At 63.3% G+C, this 18,788-nt stretch overlaps 1 protein-coding gene across 1 annotated transcript in view; it reads left to right on the top strand.

The window, feature by feature from the left end:
• Positions 1 to 3,941: 3,941 nt before the first annotated feature.
• CHD5 (chromodomain helicase DNA binding protein 5) overlaps positions 3,942 to 18,788 on the top strand; it is a 44,272-nt gene continuing 29,425 nt past the window's right edge. The window contains exons 1-3 of the mRNA XM_040987593.1: positions 3,942 to 4,020; positions 12,257 to 12,384; positions 18,155 to 18,334. Coding sequence (XP_040843527.1) covers positions 3,942 to 4,020; positions 12,257 to 12,384; positions 18,155 to 18,334 — 387 coding nt within the window. The remainder of the gene's footprint in view (positions 4,021 to 12,256; positions 12,385 to 18,154; positions 18,335 to 18,788) is intronic.

Here is an 18,788-nt window from a genome sequence, read left to right as displayed (position 1 = left end):
GCTCTCGCGTGGGTGGGGTGAGGGTGTCCCGGCCCTGGGGGGTGTTTGAGTTGGTAGGGTCCTACTTGCTGTCACAAAAGAGGCTGTGCCAGGGAGCGCTTGCAGCAGCTTCCAGGATGGTGGTCGGCAGAAGGCTTCCCTGTGGAGACCATGCAGTCTGACTTGGTGCTGGTGGGGGTTCCCGAGCGGTACAGCTGCATCAGTAACAGCTGTGGTGTGCAGAAGCTGGCCAGCTGCCAGGACTGGACCAAACCTGGCATCTTTTTTGGAAGGATTTTACTTATTTGGAAGTGTTAGGGATGTTCCATCCCTCTGGTCGAATCCCCGAATGACCCAAGCTAGAGCCAGGAGCTTCTTTGGGTCTCCTGGGAGGGTCAGGGCCATGGACTTGTGATTCCACTTCCTCCCAGGTTCATTGGCAGGAAATGGAAAGTGGAGCAGCCGGGACTTGAACTGGTGCCTGTATGGGATGCCAGTGCTTGATATGGGAGTTGGTGCCAGACACCAGATTCCTTGGAAGGACCCCACTGAGGGAAGTGACCCTTTTGTTAGTGTCACTGACATTTGTGGGCACGGAGACCCCACTTGCTTTCCTCACGCTGCGAAACACTGCTGGAGCCAGGTGGTGGGGTGCCCTTCCAGGTGGGTGTGGTCCGACTGCAGGTCCTCTAGGGAAGGCTGCATGGGTGCCCAGCAGCGGTGCCACATCCATGTTTTGAGTCTGTGCTGTGTTTCCAGCAGTGCACCTGGGCAGGCTGCACAGGTGCCCACACTCCCCCACAGGAGGCACCTGTGTGGGGCTCCTGGCTCCCAGTGTGGGCCTGGTCCAGGTCTGACTGTGGAAGATACCTGTGGTTGTGAACCAGTGGTGAGTGGTTGATGGCCGTCTTCCCCTCCAGCCTCCTCCCTCCCTCATCAAATAAAAAGGAGAAATGCAGTCTGGTGATCCAAGAGTTAGTCTGCATCCCCTCAGGTAAGCCTGGCGCAAAGCTATGCTCCTAGGAGCCCTGGGTAGCGGGAGGTGGGCTCAGCTGCTTCTCTTTGCAAGTGTGGTACAGCAGCTCTGCCAGCCCAGCAAGGGGGAATGCGATGGAGGGAGGTGGAGGACCCCCTTGCCAGTGATGGCGGGACGATGCGATGGATTTGATTGCATCCACCCTCAAGGGCCCACCGGAACAGTCCGTGAGGGCTGCACTGGCTAGTGCCTGCTCCTGCAGAGAACCCGGAGCACCTGCTGAGGTTCACAGAGCATCCACAACGTGCACGTTCCACGCTCTGAGCAAAGTCTTGTGTGTCAGATCTGCATGGCGGGTGACCGCCAACCTGTCCCCAGGGAAACTGAACCGTGGGCCGTAGGGCAGGGTTTGATCTGTCACTAGTCCCTTACGGTGTGGGGTGATGTGGCTTGGGGGAGCCTGGGTGGAGCGCTCCTGGAGCCCAGCATGTGTAGACACAGACATGTGACTTCTGCTGTTCCTGGAAGCTGTATCCTTGATGCTGGCAGAACCAATGTATTAAAACATATTTTGATTTTTGTATTGTCACTGAGGTGTAATTATGAGCTCTGTGATCAGCACGGGCCTTGCCTCCGGAGTTGTAACCCTAATGACGGGCTTGTTCTTGCATTGCACACTTTCCTGAATGCTCGCTTGTTTTTCGGGATTGCATTTGCGGCCACTGCCATCCAGACGTGTGGTCCAGGAGCGCTGCGGTCCTGAGATCTCTCTGTTCACAACGGCGGGAGATCTGTGCCAAATGCTTGTGTTTCTCACCGCGCCTGTGTTTTGCTTTTTGGTCATTAAACTGTTGTCACGTGCTGGCGTCCGTGGGGGGAGACCGGGAGGGGATGAGCGTGTTGACTGCAGTGAGTGGCCGCGGTCTGCAGCTGGGTCTGTCTGTCCTCTCTCGGATGGGGTCTTGGCTTTGTCAGCCTCATGGTGGGAGACTGGAGCCCCCACGAAGGGGGGTCCAAGGTCTTCCTTGTGAGCATCTGATGCTCTAGCTCACAGGAGAGTGTGTTGGGAGCTAGTGCTGGAGGGGTGGCAACGGTGGATGGCGCTCGAGGCTTCGTCCTGCCCTGGATGGTTGGTGGCATTCAGGCTGACAGGAAGGGGTGGGGAGGGCCTCCCAGGGAAGACCTGAACCCTGCTTGAGCCTAGGGACCCCAGCCCCCTCTTGGCCAGCTCCTCTGAGACGCAGCCCTGGATGGGAGGAAGGTCCCCTTCCCCCCATGGGCTGCTCCAGCATCCCTGTAGGCCTGGGAGCAGGCAGGGCATCCTGCTTGGCATCAGGGGCAGGCACCTTGGGGAGGCGCAGCTGCTCCTGCTCAACTTGGGGTCCGGGAGGAGACCGGGATTGGGTCCCCAGCTCCCACCTGGCCTGGCCTTGGCCTTGGCAGGTCTTTGGGAGTGGAACACCAGCTGGAACGCTCTCTTTCCATCTCGGCAGCGTAGGCATACCTGTGCAAACCTGTGCTGTTGCAGGCATGCAGAAGGAAGGGTAGCTTTTCCTTGGGACTTGCTGGCAAACAGGAAGGCAAAGAGGGGCAGGTCTTCCCAGCCTTCAAAGCTAGCAGCTTGGACTCGCCCCAGATGCAGCCAGGTGAGCGCCAACTCTCCTGGTCCCTTGAAGGTGCCACCCGGGCACGGGCACTGCTCACCCACCTTCAGGATCTGAGGCTGCTGTGAGGAATGGCCATCTGTTCCCACTTGCGCTGTGCGGATCCCCGGTGGGTTCCCCAGGGCGGCTGGCAGTCAGCAGTGCCACAGGACCCCCCCCCCCCCCCCCCCCCCCCCGTCCAACGGCCCTTCCTGGGAGAGCTGGCAGCCTGCTGGCCACCGATGCTGCGGCAACCCAGGTCGAGCCCGGAGCACTCATTTGGAATTCTGGTCGTGTCTCGCGGCCACTCAGGTCCTCATCTTCACCTTTAACAAGTGACTCCCTTCCGGCCTGCGACAGGTGTCGCTTGGGAGCTGGAGTTCTGGGGGACAGAATGCAAGCAGGGCCGAGCCACCCACAGCCGGTCTCTGGGGTTGGGACCTAACACATCCTTTTGTCGGGGTGGGGGAAGTCGGCTGCACGAGGACAGGAGGGGCGAGGGAAGAGCCGGCCCTCATGTTGCTTTTGGGAGGAGGAATCGGACCTACCGCGTCCAGAGCGGCCTTACCTCAGGCGCCTAGCACGTTCGCTTCTAATTCTGTTTGCAGAGGGGTGAGAAGCGCACGCAGCCCGGGACCCCGCACGGGGCGCGGCTGGCTGGCACGGGATGGCCACGTGCAGCGGGGAGCTGGCCGCTCGCCGGCCCGGACGCCGCCCCGAGCCTGCGGGCACCGAGGGCACCGAGGGCAGAGCACCCCCCCCCCCCAGGGCGCGCTGGCGGGGCCGGTGTCTCCAGGCTCCCGGGGTGCTCCCGGGACCAGAGTGCAGCTGCCGCTTGCGCCGTCGGGTCCCCGCGCGGGCGCCTCGACGGCGCCTCCTGCCGATGCGCCCCGACCGCCACCTGCACCCCGGAGGCCCGGGACTAGTCCCCCCAACTTGTTCTCGGCTGCTAACTAGTCGCGCTGCCGGAACGATGGGATGGGGTTGCCACAGCAACAAGACTGGACGTCACAATCCGGGCATGTGTGCCGCCCCCCCCTGCCGCGCCGCCGTGCAGCCGGCGCTGCTGCCGCCACCCTCGGCCGGCTGCGGGACTCGGGCTGCGGGCGCGGCGGGCGGAGCGGCCGGGGCTTTGCGGGGAGCAGGCGCAGGCAGGCCGCAAGGAAGGGGGCTCGGGACGGGTGGGGGTGGTGGTTTGGGGGGGTGGGGGGCAGGCGGCCGCCATCTTCTCGCCGAGGCCGCCTCGCCCGCCGCGCGCACCCGTCCGGCAGCGCACGGGTTAAGGCTGGCACCGCGCCCGGCGGGAGGGGGGGCGCCCACCTCCCCTCCCCCCCGCGCCGGGCATGCGGGGCCCACTGGGCACCGAGGAGGAGCTGCCGCGGCTGTTCGCCGGGGAGATGGAGAATGAGGATCAGATGTCAGGTGAGGGGCGCGGGGGTGGCGCGGCCGCGGCGGCGGGGGGCGCGAGGCGCGCAGGAGGGGCGCCCGGGCTGCGGGCTGCGCTCCCGCCTCGCCGGCGCCGTGCTGCCAAGGGCGCGGGGCTGGGCAAGCGCTGGGGCGCGGCCGAGGGCGGGGTGCGATCCGGGACCCCACGGCCAAGAGGGCAAGGGGAAGGGCGGGCGGCGGCCTGGGCTGGGCGCCCGGGCGGGGAGGGGGCGCGGCGCCGGCGGGGTCAGCCCCGCGTGCCCTTGAAGGGGGCGGGAATCGCGGCAGCTCGGCCTCGCGCGCTGCTGGCCTCTCCGCGGGCAGGTGGGAGCCGGAACCTCTTCCCCACCCGCGCCCATCTCGGTCCAGGACGGGCTGGGTGGGGCCCTGAGCACGGTGCGGACAGGCGGTGTCGGGGTCCGCTGGAGCGCCCCTGGCTGGGGGCAACTTGCCGCCCGGCCCTCGAGGGCGCCGTGCTGGGGCGTGCGGGTTGGGACTCCTGCTCGGCTCTGGCGGCCGCAGGGGTGCCGGGACTTTGCCCGGCCGCCGGGGTCCTCCTGGCGCGCCCTGGCGCCCTCCGCTGTCCCCAGCCCTGACTCGGCCCGGGGCGGTGTCCTTCCAAGCCCAGCGTTCCTGGCTGCCAGCCTGCCGCCCCAGGGCCACCGCCCCTGCCCTTGCCATTTCCGTCTGTCCTCGCAGCGTTACTTGCAGGAGCACCTAGTTCGCTGCTCCCCGTTTATCCTGGAGTCTCCTCCCGCCTCATCTGCCCTTTCTAAATGCCTGACTTCTCCTGAGCTTCTGACTTGTGGGAGACTGAGGATCCTTCCTGGCACAGAATGGGCACCTGCGTCGCAGGGACGAGCACTGCACATCTCCACACCCCAACGGCCCAGGCCCTGGATCCATCAGGTGCTGGATCTCCTTGGGATGCATGGAGAAGCTTGTCTTAGTCCCAGGCCCTTGTTCACTCCCTTCAGCCACATGGGCCAGTTAGTGCTTCTAGAACTCTCCATGCTGTGTCCTGCCCCTGGACCGTGGTGGCAGTGGCTTCCGTTCTTGGCCACCGCTGGTCACCGGGTCCCGGTGCCACCGAGGGAGGCCTTCCTTGAGCCTGTGATTCAAATGCCAGGCTCTGGCCGGCAAAAGCAGTCCTTCTCATTGCTACCTGCAATGTCACCGCCAGTCTCCGGCTGGGTCTGTGGTCCCTTGGTCATGCCTTGACCGCTGCTGGGTCAGGGCCTGGAGCCCTTGTGCCTGGATGGCTCTGGTCTTGAGGCCATCCCTGTGCTCACGCGTTCCGTGAGAGCACAGCCGAGCCTCAGTCCAGGCTAGCCCAGCCCAGGCTAGCCCAGCCCAGGCTAGCTCAGCCCAGGCGAGCCCAGCCTAAGCATGGTAGCTTCTTGACGGCTGGCCAGGCGGGTCCCAGCCCCGGGTCCAGCCTCGTGGCAGCATGCACCTCAGTCCTGAGGCTGGGGGCTGCAGAGCGAGGCAATGAGGGGATGGGAGGTGTCACACTGATTTTTTTGCTTATTGTTTCTTTTGAAAGGCAGAGAGATGGACAAACACGGGGAAAGAGGGGAGGAAGGGAGGCCGCTTGCCGCACCCAGTGCCCCCCAACAGGCAGCGCTGAGAAGGGGCTGACATCGGGAGCCGGGGACTCGAGCCAGGTCTCCCAGAATGCTGTCAGAAGTTGCATGGCTCAAGCTGTCCCCGTGTCCTTCCAGGGTGCAGGAAGCTGGAGGGAGGCGGTGGAGGGATGACGGGAGCTGGGTGCCCCGTGTGGGAAACCCACAGCAGTTGTTTGTGGCTTGACCTGCTGCGTTTTACTTTGTCTCTCCCTTTTGGGCTCTTCTGGCCAAGCCTGTTCCAGGAGGGAGGCAGGCTGGGTGCCCAAGGTCCTGCAGTTCTCCTGGGTGCAGTGGGCAGTCTGGGGCCAGCTTCCAGGTGCACTCCGCCTCAGAGGCCCCATGCCTGGAATGGGGCCCCGGCACGAGCTACCTCATAGAGGGTTATTATGAGCACAAAGGAGATGGTGCATGTGGAACGTTCGGGTCACAGTGCCCGGCACATAATGGGGACCTGGCAAACTGGGGCTGACAGAATTGGCACCATCCGAGGGGGCAGCTGCCCTGCCTTTCTAAAGGAAATGCTTCCAAGATTTGCCCACTTGTCTGGTAAGCAGAGGGGAGGGTGGCAGGGTGGGGCTGAGCTGGCCTTGTCCTTCCCCGGTTACCATCGAGGCTGGTGAGCCCAGGCTCTCCTGGCCGGGCGGTGGGCCCTCTTGTCCGGGGAACCCGCTGGCTTGGCTCTCCTGCCCATCTGCATGGGCCTAGCTGTGTCCCCTCTTGACCTCTTGGATGTAGGGGTCACCATAGCATGGCTGTCATGGTCCCCATTGCATGCTTTTATAGCTTGCCCCTCTGGGAAGTGTGGCCTGGGGAGTCCCCTCCTGTGTGGAATTAACAGTCCTTGATCCACTGTGTAAGAATGCATAACCCACTGGCTGAGCTGTTGGCCAGTGTGGTGGTCAGTTGACTTCTAACCTCCCAGACAAGACCCAGGCCCATGTATCCCTTCACTGGTTCCTTCAGTCAGCTGCCCTTTTGCACATCCACTTGCCCACCTCAGCATCTTCCTGCCTACCCAAAAGACCAAGCAGCTGACATGACCCGCCCACTCTCCCCCACCTGTCGTGCATCCATCATCTGTCATCCATCCGCTCAGTGTCATCATCACCCATTTGTAGGCCTACCATCCTCCTGTCTGATGTACCACGGGTCACTGTCTATCCATCGAGCCACCTGTCCCCCCAGGCATCCCCCAGCTATCCCCCAAGACACCCCCAGCCATCCATCCAACCATCTCCCCCAGCTGTCTCCTCAGCCATTCCCCATCCATCCCTCCAGCCATCCCCCAGCCATCCCCCAGCCATCCCCCAGCCATCCCCCAGCCATCCCCCAGCCATCCCCCAGCCATCCCTCCAGCTACTCCCAAGCCATTCTCCCAGCCATCTCCCCAGCCATCCCCCTAGCCATCTCCCCAGCCATTCCTTTGCCATCCCCTAGTCATCCCCCCAGCCATCCCTCTAGCCATCCCCCAGCCATCCCCCAGCCATCCCCCCAGGCATCCCCCAGCCATCTCCCAGCCATCCCCCAGCTATCCCCCAGCCATCCCCCAGCCATCTCCCCAGCCATCCCACCCCAGCCATCCCCCAGCCATCCCCCCAGGCATCCCCCAGCCATCCCCCAGCCATCTCCCCAGCCATCCCGCCCCAGCCATCCCCCAGCCATCTCCCCAGCCATCCCACCCCAGCCATCCCACCCCAGCCATCCCCAGCCATCCCCCAGCCATCCCCCCAGGCATCCCCAGCCATCCCTCCAACCATCCCCCAGCCATCCCCCAGCCATTCCCTCAGCCATCCCCCCAGCCATCCCCCCAGCCATCCCCCAGCTGTCCCTCCAGCCATCCCCCAGCCATCCCCCCAGCCATCCCCCAGCCATCCCACCCCAGCCATCCCCCAGCCATCCCCCAGCCATCCCACCCCAGCCATCCCACCCCAGCCATCCCCCAGCTATCCCCCAATACACCCCCAGCCATCCATTCAACCATCTCCCCAGCCATCCCCCAGTCATCCCCTTAGCCATCCCCTCAGTCATCTCCCCAGCCATTCTCCCAGCTGTCCCCCAACAATCCCCTTAGTCATTCCCTCAACCATCCCCCAGCCCTCCCCCTAGCCCTCCTCCCAGCTGTCCCCCCAGCCATTCTCCCAGCTGTCCCCCAGCGATCTCTCCCGGTCATTCCCTCAGCCATCCCCTCAGCCATTCCCCATCCATCCCTCCAGCCATCCCCCATCCATCCCCCAGCCATCCCTCCAGCTACTCTCAAGCCATTCTCCCAGTCATCTTCCCAGCCATCCCCCCAGCCATCCCCCTAGCCATCCCCCAGCCATCCCCCTAGCCATCCCCCCAGCCATCCCCTCAGCCATCCCCCCAGCCATCCCCCCAGCCATCTCCCCAACCATCTCCCCAACCATCCCCCCAGTCATCCCCCCAGCCATCCCTCTGCTTCCCAAAGCCATGCCTCAAGAGTCCTCTGAGCCAGCACTGGGCACAGGACCTGGGGTCTCACTTCCTGAGGCAAGGCTGTTGGCACACTCCATCTCAGTGTAGGGAGAACCTTTGCGACTGCCTCAGCACTGTGACTCCGTCCTCTGCTTGTCTCTGTCCACACGTCCCGCTGTCTCGGCCCCCTTCCTGGTCCCTCACAGTCTGTCACCTTCTCTCCTTCCCTCTTTGCCTGTCTCCCTTTCCTCTCGGTCTATACCCCAGGCCGGCTTTTGGGGGATATCTCTCCCCAGTGCCAGGCTCACTGTCGGCCAAATCCCATCACGGAGGGTAAGATCCTCCGCTCTCCCTGTCCTTCCCAGCCCTGCGCAGGGCTGATGCTTCCCTCGGATGAAACGCCAATGACGTGATGGCTGGGATTTGTGAAGTGTTGTAAACACAGTATGAGTCCTCTCTTGTGCAGCCTGGAGCCCAGGGGCGCGTGCCGGTCCAGATGATGTGAGACTTGGACTGGGCTCCCCCCGAGCAGCCCTCGAGGCCACAGCACCCACATCGCGTTCAGCACACCGGCTGGCCCGCGTCCCCACCTGCCTGCCCCCCTCATGGCTTCCCTGGCCTCACTTGCCCTGGCTGTCACTCCCAGGGTCTCATCCTCTCTACTGCAGGGCCTGGGGTGCTCTGGTCCTGCACCTGCTCTACCCTCTGACCACTAGGGGGCCTCTGGGGGGTGGGAGCCAGCCTGCCTGGCACCGAGCTGGGTGCCTGCTCTTGGCTTGGGTGAGGGTGCTCTGGCCTCAGCTGTAGGCTCCTTAGATCCCTGGAATGCGATGCCCTTTCTTTGCCTGTCCCCTTGCCTCCTGTCGCCTGCCTGTGCTTGCCAGCTCTGCCCTCCTGCTGCTGTGGGTGCGTGTGAGGACCTGCTGTGACCCTGCGTGGGGCCCTTGTGGCCTTGCAGACTGTGACCTGGCCCGAGTACCCCCAGTATCTGCAGCGCGCAGCCCTGAGCATGCCAAGCAACCTGTGCATTGAGGGAGGATGGGTTTGGCCCTGGTTCTCACCCCTTCGGGCCTGAAGTGGGGGGCGGAGAGAGACCGTGGCGGGGCAATGTCTGAGCCTTGTTTCCCATGTCTATGAGGGGGCTGGATGCTGTGGTGCTGTGTGGGTAACCCTCACTGCAGCCTGCTGGGATGCCCTGCAGTCCTGGCCCGCCTGGGGCCCTGCAGGGAGCCTGCAGGGGACTGGTCAGACTCCACGTCCCTACCCTGTCCACTCCTTGTCTCGGAAGCTGCACCTCCCGGGGCTGCTCCCAGGCTGCTGGGCAGCTCAGGAGGTGGGAGGTAACCGGGCTAATGCGTCCTAATTATAGCCGCGCAGATCGATGGAGTCTTGGGCCTGCAGGGGGAAGGCGGGCAGGGCACAGCCAGACAGGCCGGAAGGGCAGCGGGTAGCTGCCAGGGGCCAGGATGAAGCCAGGCCGGAGCCCCTCACCCTGTGGGGTGTGGTGGGCCCATGCTCTGTCGGCCAGGTTGGGCTGTGGGGGTGGGGCCAGGCCGGCGCCCCTGGGGTGTGGCTGATGGTGAGTCCCCAAGCCTGGTTTTAGGAAGTGTGGGGCCAGGTGTGGGAGTGGAGGTTTAGGGCCCAAGTGGGAGGGTGTGGAGCTCTTCCTGCCCCTCCTTCTAGAACACAGGCTTCCTTCTAGAACTTGCTGCAGCCATCTGTGCCTCCCGGACTTGTCCTGCTGGTCACTTGGCCAGCTGGGGACTGTGTGCTGGGCTGGATGTCTGGGGACTGCCCTGCTGGGGGCGCTGGCAGAGGGGGGAGGCCCCCTCTGGCGATTGCATCAGCTCAGAACCCATTACGTAATGGCTGCTGGGCACTGCCAGGGTGTGGGGGTGGCTCTGCCCGGGCGGTCTCGGTGGAACGGGGGGAGGTGGAGGTGGGCAATGCTGGCCTCCCATTGGCTGTGCTGGCCCTCACCCTGCCCTCTGCTGGCCCTCACCCTGCCCTCTGCTGGCCCTCACCCTGCCCTCTGCTCCTGGACGCCTCAGGGGACCCCAAGTATATGTTTGGCTGGTTCGCAAAGTCGCTGCTGCTGTGACGTTGGGGCTTGGAGAAACTGACGAGGCCCTTAGCTACAGCCTGGCCCGCAGGAGCCCAGCTTTGAGCTGCCCACTGCCCTGAGGCCCGTTTCCTGCCTGGACATAGTAGTGGTGCCCTCCATGCGGCTTGGAGCCTGCCCCGCTCTGCCCGGCCCAGGTGCGGCTGCCTGCCCCGTAGCAGCTTCCAGACTCGCCCTCCATCTCTGCTTGCCCTGCATCTTCCTGAGACTCCCGGCTGTCTCCTGCTATGGACTTTGGACAAGTGTCTTGAACTCCAGGGGACTGGATGGCAGGACTGGATTTGCTGGCTCAGAAATCTGTGCAGCCCCTGCCTTCCCCTCCTGGTGGAGGCGGGGGAAGGTCAGTGTGGGGACTGTGAGGCGTGGGAGTGGGAGGAGCTTGCTCCTGGCCTCCTGCACCCTCCTGGGATGTGGCATGTGGGTGACTGAGCTGCACTCCTCTCCTGCCTTGGGGTCTGGCCAGGACCACCAGGCCCAGGCCGAGTGGCTGGACCTGTGTGGAGGATGGCAGACACATGCCAGGGTATCCAAGGCATGCACGTCTGTGTCCTCCTAACCGTGGGTGACCGTGGCACCTGCCTGGGCTTGTGGAGTGACCCGTAGTGGCCGTGAGCAGGTGAGGCGGTTTCTGCCTTAGAGCTTGATTCAGCAGGGGACACTGTGCCTGCTGTGGTGGGAGCGTGGGGGTCCTGAGACTGGGTATCAGCCCTGCTGTATCCCACCTACCTCAGGCAGGGGCCCCACTGGGTCCTGTCTCTGCTCCCCTTACTCCCCAGCTGCTCCTGGGCACGCCTGCGATGGCTGGGGTGTGGAGGGGCAGGACAGGCTGGCAGAGGGGCTGGGCCGCGCGCTGGCGTAGTGGGGGCTGGCTCTCTCATCGGCTCCTTTACGGATTCCTGGAGGGTCATCCTTATGGAAGCTTCCTTTGTCCCCGGTGGGCATGGATTCCCTCCGCCTGCCCGTCCACATGGTGTGTTTTCTTTTGTCGTCTTCTTGCTGCCACGCCCCAGAGGGCCCTGCCCGTCTCCCTTCCCGGGCCCATGCCAGTGCTGGCCGCCTGTGTGTGTGTAACTGGACCAGGGACGGGGAAGCAGGGTGGCCTCCCACGCCTATTAAGGGGTCTTGAGGACCCTGCCTTCCTCCTAGGAGGGTCTCTTTTCAGCCCGGTGTGTGGGACTCACCGCCTCTGTGGCCCTTCAGGGTAAGGGGCCCTGGGGTCTTGGGGTGCTTCAGGAGATCTGGGGGCATGGGTGCTGCGACTCCACAGGACTTCCTGTCCTGCTGGGTGCCCAGCCAGAGCCGCTTGGCGCCTTGTCATGGGGTGTGTCTGTGTGTGTGCCTGTATGATGACCTTACTCATGGTGCACACCTGTGAGTGTACCATGTGTCACGTGTCTATGGGCCAGCGTGTCCATGTGTGTCTGTATGTGCACCTGTTTGTGTCCTGTGCAGGAGTGTGCTGGTTTTGCTCTGTGTCCCTGTGTGTGCCTGTGTGTATATACCTGTGTGTGTGTGTGTGTGTGTGTGTGTGTGTGTGTGTGTGTGTGTGTGTGTGCGCCTGTGGTCTGTGTGTCACTGGATCAGGGTGGGGGAGTCATGTGGCCTTTGGGTCCCTGTTGAGGGCTCCTGTCAAACCCGTGGGAGCTGTGAGGCTCATCTCAAAGCACGTAGCCCTTGCTGGGCCCGCCCCGTGCAGCCTTGGCAGAGGAACTGAGTGGCCCCGGGCTGTGTGCAGGGGCTGCTGTCCGGGTACACCCCAGGCCTCAGGAGTGTACGCCGGGACTCACCAGGTCTCCTGCTCATCTGGCTGCGCCCACCCTGGGCCAGCTCCCTCCCTCACAGGGGTTTAATCAGGGCTTGGTTTTAGCACCAGCCCTCGGTGGGGGCAAGTGGCTGTGGCTCCAGCTGGGGAAGGCACAGCGTCTCCAGCAGTGGGCCCTCCTGCGCTGAGTCCCACTGCACTGGGCCTGGGCTGCAGTGGCCGTGACTCGGCCTGGCTTTGGGGGCCGGCGGGGCAGGGGAGTAACCCCGCGCCTCCTGACTCTTGCAGAGGAAGAAGATGGGGGCCTGGAAGGCTTCGAGGATTTCTTCCCTGCCGAGCCCCTGAGCCTTCCCAAGAAGAAGAAATCCAAGAAGCCCAAGGAGAACAGATCCAAGGGAAAACGGAAGAAGAAGGAGGTGAAGGCTGTGCGGAGGCGCAGGGGCCGGGGGCCGGGCTGGGGGCCTGCTGGCAGGGCGGTCGGGGGCGGTGGGTATGGAGGTGCTGGCCTGGCCACCTCCTAGTGCAGGGAGTAGGTGGGAGTGGATGGGAGGTTGCAGGGGTGGCCGGCACTTCCTGCAAGTCCACTTGCCTGTGACCACACACATAGTGGCCATGATGGGATGGACTGGGGCAGTCAGCCAGGTCCAGCCCAGTGTCAGCCAGGCCTGATCCTCCCTGGCTGGTCTGCCCAGAAGGGACCCCACCTTACCTGCTGGGAACTTAGGGGAAGGTGGCTGCCGAGCGGCCTGTGCCGCAGGCAGTGCACGAGGGAGGAGACTCAGGGAGCAGGCCGGGATGCCGCACCTGTTCTCAGGACCTGGTCTAAGGCGGGCACCCAGCAGCCCCCTCCCCGACTTGTCACCTGAGTGAATTGGGGTCAACGAGAGGTGTGGCATGAATGGGGACATGGCATATGTGACTTGGCTTTTCTGGGATTCACTGGGACCTCCAGGGGGTGCAGAGGCAGGAAGACCCCCAGGGAGGGAGAAGGGGTGGTGGCCACGTGTGCCCACACATCTCTGTTGGCTGTGCCACTTCTGCTGCGTGTTTTAGGGATAGACAGAGACCAGCAGTGTACCCATGAGTGCCAGTGGCTCTGGGACACACAAGCACTTGGGTTCTGGTCTGCAGAGAAGTGGGGAGCAGGGAGGTGTCAGCCCCGTCCGTCCCGGCCAGAGGCCTCCTTGGTGCGTCCTGCCTCCGGGCTGGGCCTTCTGCCCTGCCTGTCTCCTGCTGGGCCTGCCTCGTGCCTTGTGCCCTGCCCCCGCCGTGGTCTCAGCTTCCTGGAGAGCTCCTTCAAGCGCCAGCCTGGTCATGCCCCACAGCCCTCTTCTTGGTCCAGGCTGTGTCCTGAGCCCTTGCCCTCACCTTGCTGCCAAGCCCTTTCTTTCATGTGTGTGTGTGTGCATCCCTGTGTGTCTGCATATGTCTTTCTCCTCAGAACACCTCACCCTGAAGGGATGGGGTGAAGGGGACCCCCTGGAGGGGACCAGGCACCCAGGAGCTGTGGACTAAGGCACTCTCCTCTTTGGGGGTGCTGAGAAAGGGAGAGAGGTTGCCTGTGCCCACTGCCCAGACGGGGAAGTGAAGGCCAGGGAGGGGTGGGGCTGCCTGCCTCGGGGAGGTTCTGTAATCAGCTCCCTGACCCCTGACCCCTGACCCCCGACTCCCCACTCTCAGGCCTGCGGTCCAGGGCTTTGCCTGGTGTGGCTGCAGGGCCCTGGTGTGCAGGTACCTGCGGGAGGTTTGGTTGAGTCTGAGATTGCTTTCTGCAGCCACTGCTGCCATCAGACTCGGGCTTGGGGGCCAGGGCTTGGGGATAAGGATGAGGCTTCCGGCTCAGGCACGCCCTGCCCGGCCCTCCTTGGTGTTCCCTCCCTGGCAGCTTTTTCTGTGGGAAGTGAGGGCACGGGGCAGTGAGCGGCAAGGCCATGTGCGTGGTCCTCGGGACCTGGGCTTGGGCCAGGTGCAGCTGGAGGGACACAGCAGTCCCACCCCCAGCAGTGCTGGCTTCTCTGCTCCCCACACCATGACCTTTAACACTGGGCTCGGCAGGGAGCCCAGCCGAGAAGGAGGCTGGGAGGTGGGCAGGCTCTGGGCAGAGATTGGGGATGAGCAGCTTCCGAGGCAAGGTCCCACCCCTGTGGTCCCAGGGCCTTCCCTTGTGCAGCTAGCCAGGCCCCTCTCTGGGTGTGTGTGTGTGTGTGTCCGTCTGTCTGGCTCCTGGTGCCCTTGGCTGCCCCCTGGCTGCCCCTGGCTGCCCATGGTACCCCCGGTTGTCCGTCCCCTGGCCACCTTGGCTGCCCCTGAGTATTCCCTGGTTGCCCCCTTGTGCCCCCTGGCTATCTCCTGGCTGTCCCCTGGTACCCCATGGTGCCCCCTGGCTGTTCCCTGGCCACCTTGGCTGCCCCTGTATGCCCCTGGTGCCCCCTGGTGCCCCTGGCTATCTCCTGGCTGTCCCCTGGTGCCCCCTGGTGCCCCTAGCTATCTCCTGGCTGTCCCCTGGTGCCCCCTGGCTGTCCCCTGGCCACCTTGGCTGTCCCTGCATGTCCCTGGTGCCCACTGGTGCCCCCTGGCTGTCCCCTGGCTGTCCCCTGGTGCCCCCTGATGTCCCCTGGCTGGACTTGGTCTTTGCCTTCTTCCTTCTCTGTGTTTTTGTGGTCCTCTCCCTCTCTCCGATTCTTCTCCCCTCTCCTCCCACCCTCCCTCACCCACCCTCCCTCTCACTGCCGAGAAGGCAACCCTGGTCGTGGAGTGCAGTGCACAGGAAGCTTGCCATTGGCCAGCAGCACCTAATGGGCCCTGAAATGCCCTGGGGCCAGGGCTGTCCTTCCTCCTGCACGCCCGTGGGCCTGGCTCCATCCAGCTGGCAGGTGTGGCGGGGTGGGTGGGAGCTGGTGACAGTTGGAAAGCTCACGGGCCCCAGGACACAGGCCCCTTCCCTAGCAGGTGGCCCCGGGCTGAGGCCAGCAGAGGGCTGGGGCAGGTAGACCCCAGGCAGCCGCTGGGGGTATGGGTACCATGTTGTGGATCTCAATTTACATGAAAACGCCGGGCTGCAGCTAGAACCCGAGCACATGCAGATGAGGCTCCTTGTCAGCTCAGCGCGCTGGGGGAGAAATGGTTTCCACCTGTACTGCAGCGGTTACCATGGCAACCAATTATTCAGCGCCAGATTATAACTGTTTATAACCCTCGTGAATGGAAGGCTCCCGTTTCATTCTTTCTCTCTGCCTCTCCCTCTTGAAGGACCCCCCGAGTTGGGGGTGACCGAGTCTCCCTTCCTTTTGAGTAATGCCCCCTCTTTTGGGGGATGCAACGCGGAGAACTGGGCGTAGACAGCAGGGAGAGGGGGAGCAGGCCTCAATCCAGGAGCATCGGTGGAGAGAGGGTGTTGGGCGCTGCCCGCTCCGGGTGCCCAGGCTGTGCTCTGTGCCCTCAGCGGGGCCTGGGCTCACGGCCCAGCCTGCCCCTGCCCCTGGCACGCAGCCTGGGGGCCGAGTCTCAGATTTGCCGGCGGCCTCCGAGTCCGCCGAGATTTCTCTACCGACCATGCCCCCCCCCCTTTCTGCCCAGGGCGGCTGCAGCAGAAAGGACAGGACCAAGGTCGAACCCTGACTCAGATCCTGACTCAGGCCACCGCGGCTGCCATGGGGCGCATGCAGCTGCCATGGGACGCATGCAGCCGCCATGGGACGCATGGGGTGTGGCTGCTCTGGGTCCTGTTGTTGAGGGAGGACCCTGAGCTCTGTTAGGGAAGGGCTGGGAATGACTGGGCTGTGCCCGGGGCCCCTCACAGTTCCCACTACCAGTTCCTGCCCCTGCTTCTCATCCCCACTTGATGGGGGGTTTGTGTCCCCCGCCGTGTGGGGCCCTCTGATGAAGGCACTATAGAGGAGGGGCCATCAGCTGGGGGTTGGGAGTCAGAGCTTCGTCTTCCACAGGGCTCTGCCCTGTGCAGACATGCCACCTCACTGGGCTGAGCCCCGAGGTGGGCAGCTGCGGGGAGGGGGCAGCCGGGGCTGCAGACCTGCTCTGTCCTGGCTGAGGCTCTCCATCCTCCCTCCTGCTCTGCCCTCCTATGGGCACCTGGCCTCCTGCCAGCCAGCCCCAGCCCCTCTTGCCTACTGCCCTCTACTCTCTGCCTTCCTCCCTCTCACTGCCCTCTGCTGCACTCAGGGGCCGGGCCCTACCAACCTCCCATCGGGCACCTTCGGGGCAGTCTGCCCCAGCCTCGTTGCCAGCAATGCCCGTGCAAGGCTGGTTTGCTTCCTGGCCTCTGTTCTCCTGCTGGGCCCTTGGCATCCAGCAGAGACGAATGAAGTATTCATCTGGGCATTCCCAGAACTGCAGCTGGCCAACAGCCAGGCAGGGGTGCCTCAGTCTTGGCATGGTCTTGGTGTGGCCTGAATGAGCTGCCTGCTGGCCATGGCATGGTACCGAGGCCTGGTCCATGGAGACCTGGCCCTCACCACCCTGTGCCCATTTGCCCCTCAGCTGTCTTTCACCCGTGTGGTAGTGTTCAAGGTCTTTTCTCACATAGGAAGCTGATCTGCCCAAGTGTCAAGCCAGCGAGGGACAGTGCCTGCCCGGGGAGGCCTGGGACCCACGTGGGTGTCGGCTGTGATTCTCAAGCCTCATTCCCAGAGGGTTTGCGGGTCAGTCCATGGGGCAGCCTCCCCACGCCGCAAGCCCAACAGTACGCCCCTATCCATGGTGCTGAACCCCACCACAGGCGGAGGGCAGTGTCTTCCCATCCTTAGCTCAACCGGGCTGAGTGCCCAGGTAGAGACAACCAGGGGACGATGGACAGCCCTACCTGGCCTCTACCTTCCCCAGAGTCAGGTGGAGCCTGGGCTCCGTGGCCACTCGTTGCTTCAGCTGTGGGAGCAGGTGCTTGCCCTTGGGCGGGCTCTGGCAGTGTCTGGGCTGGGAGCTGCTCCTGGCGCCTGGCATGGCCGAGCAAATATTCCCGGAAACCCAGGCCTTGTTTCTGCCAGCTGCCTGCTCACTGCTCACTCTGAGTGGCCTGGGCTTAAGAGGTTTGTGAGCCAGCAGCCTGGAGGTGAGAGCAGGCTGAGTTTGCAGCAGAGAGGGGAAGTCAGGGCGTGGGGCAAGTCCCTCAGAGCTGGGTCTCTGGGAATGGCCCACCCTCTCCAGGAAAGAGAGGCAGCTGGCTGCTGGTCCCATCTGTGGATGCCGCAGCCTGGAAGGGCAGAGGTCAGGCTGGGGGCCTCCTGATGTGCTGCAGGGGGACGCCACTGGGTTTTTGACCCCATTATCTCCTCCTCTCCCCTTGCCCACTTCCACCCTGGCGCCTCTGTTACCCCACTGTTCTTTTTGAGTTTGCTTTTTTATCACTCCAGTGTGTGTGTGTGTGTGTGTGTGTGTTTTAAGATTTCTTCATTTGAAAGGCATAATTAGAGAGAGAGAGAGATTTTTCATTTACCCGTTCACTTTCCAAGTGGCTGCAATGGCTGGGGCTGGGCGAGGCTGAAGCCAGGAGCCAGGAACTTCATCTCCGTCTCTCGCATGCGTGCAGTGGTCAGGGGACTTGTCCATCTCCCACTGCATTTCAGATGCATCAGCGGGGAGCTGGATTGAAAATGGAGCAGCCGGGACTCGAACCAGCACCCAACCAGGATATTGGCATTACAGGTGGCAGCTTAACTTTTTTAAAGAAGAGATTTTTAACTTTATTGTTGGAAAGCCAGATTTACAGAGAGGAGAGACACATCCTCCATCCCAGGTGGCCACAATGGCCAGAGCTGAGCCAGTCCAAAACTAGGAGCCAGGAGCCAGGAGCCTCTTCCATGGCTCCCATGTGGGTGCAGGGCCTCAAGGCTTTGACCATCCTCTACTATTTTCTTAGGTCACAAGCAGGGAGCTGGAAGGCAAGTGGAGCAGCCAGGATTTGAACCAGTGCCCATATGAGATCCCAGTGCATGTAAGGCGAGGACTTTAGTCACAAGGCTACTGCGCCGGGTCTGGCAGCTTAACTTGTTATGCCACAACACAGCCCTCATCTCCTGTCTGTCTCTTCCAGAACTTTGCCCACCTGGAAAGCTGCTGGCAACAGTCCCGGGGGTGGCCCCCGCGGCAGCTGCCTGAGCCGAGGGACTTGGCCAGGATCCTGGATTCCCGCAGGGCCTCTGTCTGTCCCTCACCGTCTCCCTTCTCTTCCAGGGGAGCAACGATGAGCTGTCGGAAAACGAGGAGGATCTGGAAGAGAAGTCGGAGAGCGAAGGCAGCGACTACTCCCCCAATAAAAAGAAAAAGAAGAAAGTCAGGGATAAGAAGGAGAAAAAAGCCAAGCGGAAGCGGAAGGAGGACGAGGAGGAGGAGAATGACGACGGATGCCTAAAGGTGTCCGCCCTGCCGGGTGCCCCGCGTCTCCCCAGCAGGGAGCGGAGCCAGGAGGAGCTGGCACCGGCTGGTGTCGAGGCTCATGTGCACACATCCGTGCGTGCGTGCGTGCTCACGAGCGTGTCCATGCATGTACATGTGCACACGTGTATGTGTTAGCACGCATGTATGCACTGCAGTATGTTAGTATGTGCGTGTACACACATGGACACACGTGTGCGAGCATGGTAGCCAGGTGGCACTGAAAGCATGTGAGGTGGTACCAGGTGGAATGCCAGGCAGCCTGCTGATGGTCAGATGGACGGACAGGTGCATGGACAGGTGCCCCGCACATGCCTGTGGCTGCTGCTGGGATGCGAGCTCGAGCTTCCTGTCAGAGCAGTTTGGTGAAATAAAAACCGATGGTGTCTCTGCAGGGTGGGGACCAGGGTTCCAGGGGTGCCTCCTGCCTTTG

This window comes from Ochotona curzoniae, unplaced genomic scaffold, assembly GCF_017591425.1.
Source record: "Ochotona curzoniae isolate NIBS_2020 unplaced genomic scaffold, NIBS_Ocur_1.0 contig_4792, whole genome shotgun sequence".
Classification (NCBI taxonomy): Eukaryota; Metazoa; Chordata; class Mammalia; order Lagomorpha; family Ochotonidae; genus Ochotona; species Ochotona curzoniae.
The sequence above is the reverse complement of the archived record's forward strand: the minus strand, read 5'-3'. Positions and strand labels throughout refer to the sequence as shown.